Source organism: Anser brachyrhynchus, assembly GCF_964034855.1.
Source record: "Anser brachyrhynchus genome assembly, chromosome: 5".
Classification (NCBI taxonomy): Eukaryota; Metazoa; Chordata; class Aves; order Anseriformes; family Anatidae; genus Anser; species Anser brachyrhynchus.
In genome coordinates, this window is record NC_137699.1 from 46214457 (window position 1) to 46219456 (window position 5000).

General features: G+C 41.5%; 1 protein-coding gene across 22 annotated transcripts in view; it reads left to right on the forward strand.

The window, feature by feature from the left end:
* The window catches only part of LOC308195746 (uncharacterized protein), a 262179-nt gene that overhangs the window by 186354 nt on the left and 70825 nt on the right, over positions 1-5000 (forward strand). For 4 of the 22 annotated variants that reach the window (XR_013951800.1, XR_013951805.1, XR_013951808.1 and 1 more), the window contains 3 exons: positions 2687-2804; positions 4062-4137; positions 4237-4461. The exons of 14 other annotated variants lie outside the window; for them this stretch is intronic. Coding sequence is in view for 2 of the 8 variants with exons in the window: in XM_080593708.1 (XP_080449834.1) it covers positions 4062-4137; positions 4237-4440 (280 nt within the window). In the remaining 6 variants the exon portion in view is untranslated. Of the gene's footprint in view, positions 1-2686; positions 2805-4061; positions 4138-4236; positions 4462-5000 lie in introns of those variants that run through there. 4 more of the 22 variants (XR_013951817.1, XM_080593708.1, XR_013951811.1 and 1 more) reach the window with 3 other exon arrangements.

Genomic DNA, 5000 nt, shown 5'->3' on the forward strand with positions numbered 1-5000 from the left:
GTAACTAAACAGATTCTAACAGACATCATTGTAGTGAGAAAATATTCTATTTGTGATTAAAGTTTCTCTATGTTTAGTGTTCATTTCTGATTTTGTAGCCCAGATTCCTGTGTCTGAAATTGAAACAAATTATTTTGTCAGGATATTGGATCATTTAGATTTAAAATTTTATTCAACTCTAAATTCATGAAAGTTTCTCAACATTAATTCTGGCTGTTATCATTGAAAAACTTCTCAGGAATGACAATTAAAACCCAGATGCATAGCACTTTGTTGGCATTTGCTTATGATACCAGAAAAGGCTGTGTTTGAACAAATGCTGAAAAATATTTATACAAAAAAATTTTGAGTACCTTACTTAATTTTTAATGACATATTACATAGACATTTTGAATTTTCTCAACTGTGTAATTCGTAAGTCATTCTATAAGGTCATATTATACTTTAAAAACTTAAAAATACCTATCAGCATGCATTGTTATTTCTGCTTAGTTCCAATTTTATGAAGTCTTATATCTCCTATGAAACAGTGAATGAATTAGAGCCTTCAGCCTTTGATGCCATTCTGCAGTGGCACCATACTTTGAATATATAACAATGTCATGAATCCTGAAGGTAATTGGGACAAATCATTGAGTTTTTTGGTAGTTTCTATAATGTATGGAAGTCCTTGATTTTATATACAAAATTCATTTAATACACTATGACAACTTAAAAATAAGTTTTCACATTTTTTCATTCAGTAATGCCATACACTAGAAAGATTGAAAGGCTTTGATTTAGTCGCACAGAAGAAACAGTGTCCAAACATATCTTTTTGCAATGCATTTCTATTCTCCTATAGAGGTTGATTATAGAGTGCTCACTGTAAGAAGCTCTGTAGCAGAAGGCAAAAAAAAACTTAGTACAGTACACTAGCAGTACAGTAGTGTTCACAATATTCACTCCTTCTGAAGACTGAAAATTTGTTTAGACTTTCAATAGGTCATTTTGTTACTTAGAAAATCATTTTAGATTTGACTGGCTTCTTTTCGAATCATAGAATGAATCATAGAATGTCTTGTGTTGGAAGATACCTTAAAGATCATCTAGTTCCAACCCCCCTGCCATGGGCAGGGAAACCTTCTACTAGATGAGGTTGATCAAAGCCCCATGCAAACTTTCCTTGAAGACTTCCAGGGATGGGGCATCCACAGCTTCTCTGGGCAACCTGTTCCAGTGCTCACCACCTTTTTTTTGCCTCACCATTTTTTTATTTTATTTTATTTTTTTTAGTTTAAACCATTACTCCATGTCCTATCACTGCACTCCCTGACAAAGGGTCCCTCTCCAGCTTTCCTGTAGACTCCCTTTAGGTACTGAAAGGCTGCTATAGGGGCTCCCTAGAGCCTTCTCTTCTCCAGGCTGAACAACCCCAAATCCCTCAGCCTGTCTTCGCAGGAGAGGTGTTTCAGCTCTCTGATCATCCTTGTGGCCCTCCTCTGGACTCGCTCCAGCATGTCCATGGACTTGCTGGGTGTCTCAGAGCTGAATGCAGCATGCCGGGTGGGGTCTCACAAGAGCAGAGTAGAGAGAGAGAATCACGAGAATCACCTTCTTCAGCTTGCTGGTCACACTTCTTTTGGTGCAGCCCACGATACAGTTGGCTTTCTGGGCTGAAAGCGCATATTGCTGGGTCATGTTGAGCTTCTCATCAACCAACATCTTCAAGTCCTCCTCCTCAGGTGTGCTCTCAATCCATTCTCCGCCCAGCCTGTACTTGTGCTTGGGATTGCCCTGACCCAGGTGCAGGACCTTGCATTTGGCCATATTGAGCTTCATGAGTTTTGCACAAGCCCACCTCTCAAGCTTCTCAAGGTCCTTCTGGATGGCATCCCTTCTCTCCAGCATGTCAACTACACCACACAGCTAGATATCATCAGCAGACTTGCTAAGGGTGCATTCGATCCCACTGTCATGTCACCAACAAAGAAGTTAAACAGTGCCGGTCCTAATACCCTGAGGAACACCACTCATTAATGATCACCTAGACACTGAGCCATTGACCACAACTCTTTGAGTGCAACCATCCAGCCAATTCCTTACCCACTGAGTGGTCCATCCATCAAATCCATTTCTCTCCAATTTAGAGACAAGGATATCATGTAGGACAGTGTAGAATGCTTTGCACAAGTCCTGAATAACTGTTTGTTAGTTGTACCTTTCTGGGCCTATACTGCTCTTGTCTACACTGTGTTTGTCATAGAAATATGTTTGTCCTTCCATTTGACTTTATAATTAGTGCTTGAGGGTAAGGAGGACTGTAATCATTAAATAGCTTTGGATATTACTTACTACTGAACTGAAAGTTCAATGCATGGTCAGCATTATGGACTGCATAAGAATATGTCCCCTTAAAGCTGATAGGCCAATTGAACTGTCCAGTGCAGAGGATCCTGCTATGGTGAGGGATTTTGAATCATCTAACAACATCACTTTGTTTTCAAATCAGGAGCAGAAACACGAAGCAGGAACACAGATGCATACACTATAGCAGTAGGGAGGAAAATACAGAACATGCAGAGGAGTTTAGCTCTTGTGTGTACTGGAGAGAGAGAGTTAACACACAGACAGTGCTCTAAATAAAATGACTGCTGCACAAAAGCTCTCTCTGAGATAACATCATTTTCATTTGGGCTTTTGACAGCTTTAAAGGCCATTACAAACATCTTCTCTGCAATCTACTCCTCTGCATCATATGGGTGTCAGAATCAGACCAAGCAAAACTCCCATTAAAGTAAATGAAAGTTGTGCCTGTGTAAAGGGTAAGTGAAAACAATTGTCTTTTGGTTCAAGAGCTCAGGAACAATGTCAGAGAGAAGGGATATGACCAATAAAGAATGTTTTAGGTTAGGTAGTTTACTGGTCCGTTATGATAAAGTTCTTGAGAAGATAGAAATTAATAGGGCTTTGTTCTCTTAGCTATTCATAATGACAGGTAACAAACTTATGATAATTATACTTTGGGGACATATAAAGATACACATAAATGCATATTTGTCTAGTTTAGAGGAAATGCTTTTTCAATCCTATTTTTCACTTAGAAATTTAGACAACTACATAATTTCTCCTCATTTAAAAGTGGCAAAGATCATTCACCCTTTTCTGGGTTATGAAATGCAAGTAGATCATTTGAGTATGATGTACTGTTTGGCTTAGTGTGGAGGGAATAAGAAACATAAAAATTAAGTATCATATCAATATGCTGCTTTTTTGATTACTCATGTCACAGAAGAACCTAGAACCCAACACATCAATTCAGGTAAAGCTAAGTCTGCTTGAAAAGGGATGAAATTTTCCTGAGCAACGAACAGGTCTCCTGTAAAGTTAATGAGTTAACTTTATCCTCCTTTCATCATCTTATGAATAACTTAGAACTTTCTCCTTCTCAGCCCTAAATAAACAAACAAACACCAATAACTGGACTGGCACTTTTTTTTTTTTTTTTCTTTTCCTGATTTGGTGGAATGTTTTTACTGAGTTCGTTTTCAAAATAGTAGTAGCAATTCCCTGATACATAGTTGTTTTGTAAATATTACTGTTATCTTCTTTAATATATTTCTGGAGTGCTTCTGTGTACTACAGTGAGGCAAACCATATAAAGTACTGACTAGGATGAAACCTGTTTCATGTTGAATTGCTACTGAGGCTACTGATACTGTGCCCTCTTTCATTTGTTGTAAAATTTCAGTGTGTGTGAGTGTTATATTTTTGTATCAGGAATATTTTCAGGAATATTTTCACAGCTGTACAGTCCAAGAGATTTAACTGTTTTTTTGTTGTTGTTTTTTTTTTTCAGGTAAGAAGCCAAAGTACAACTTTTTTTTTTATTATTTTTATTTTTATAATACTTATTCTATATACAGATAAATAGGAGATTATGTGTGTCAGAATAAACTAACAGATGATTTAAGAAAAAAAAAATAACCAGTCAGTTAAATTTTGAATACTTATTTGTTCAGCACCAGTCAAGTTTCTGTTGTGCCTCAGATGGGTCTCTCTTATTAATCTCTCTTCCTCAGCATCTGTAACCCAATAAAGGTGAAATGGGAGCCACTCTTTATCAATTTATTAGGAGAAGCAAGAGCTGTCCTGCAGGTAAGCAGCTGGATCGGCTACTACCCCTTGCAAGGACTTAGGAGGGGGCTACCGGGCCTCAGCAGGGACAGATTGATACTTCCTATCCGTCTCCCTCAGAGTCTCCCAGGAGCCCCTCAGGCTGCCGATTTCTCACTGCAGCCCGGCCATCTTCTCAAGCAGTTCCTTGAGCAGGGCACACCTGCACCCACGACAGCCCTCTCTTCCCTCAGGACCCAGGGGGACCTCCAGATTCCGGAGCTCCCCACAGTCACCAGTCTAGACTGGCACTTCACCCCTCAGGGCACCTGGGTGCCCACATGAGCCCAGAGAGGCCATGTCCCCTCAGTTTGGGTTGCTGCTCAGCCCAGCTGCTGTGATGGGTGCCCAGTATGGTGAATTATAAGTTATAAAAGGTACAGTTCCGAGAGGAGAGGAGAGGAGAGGTGAGAGGGAGAGGGAGAGGAGAGGGAGAGGGAGAGGGAGAGGGAGAGGGAGAGGGAGAGGAGAGGGAGGAGAGGGAGGGAGAGGAGAGAGGGGAGGGGAGAGGGAGAGGGGAGGGGAGGGGAGGGGAGGGGAGGGGAGGGGAGTGGGAGGGAGAGGGGAGGGGAGGGGAGGGGAGGAGGAGGAGAGGAGAGGTGAGGAGAGGAGAGGAGAGGAGGAGGGAGAGGAGAGGAGAGGAGAGGAGAGGAGAGGAGAGGAGAGGAGAGGAGAGGAGAGGAGAGGAGGAGAGGAGAGGAGAGGAGAGGAGAGGAGAGGAGAGGAGAGGAGAGGAGAGGAGAGGAGAGGAGAGGAGAGGAGAGGAGAGGAGAGGAGAGAGAGGAGAGGAGAGGAGAGGAGAGGAGAGGAGAGGAGAGGAGAGAGAGGAGAGGAGAGGAGGAGAG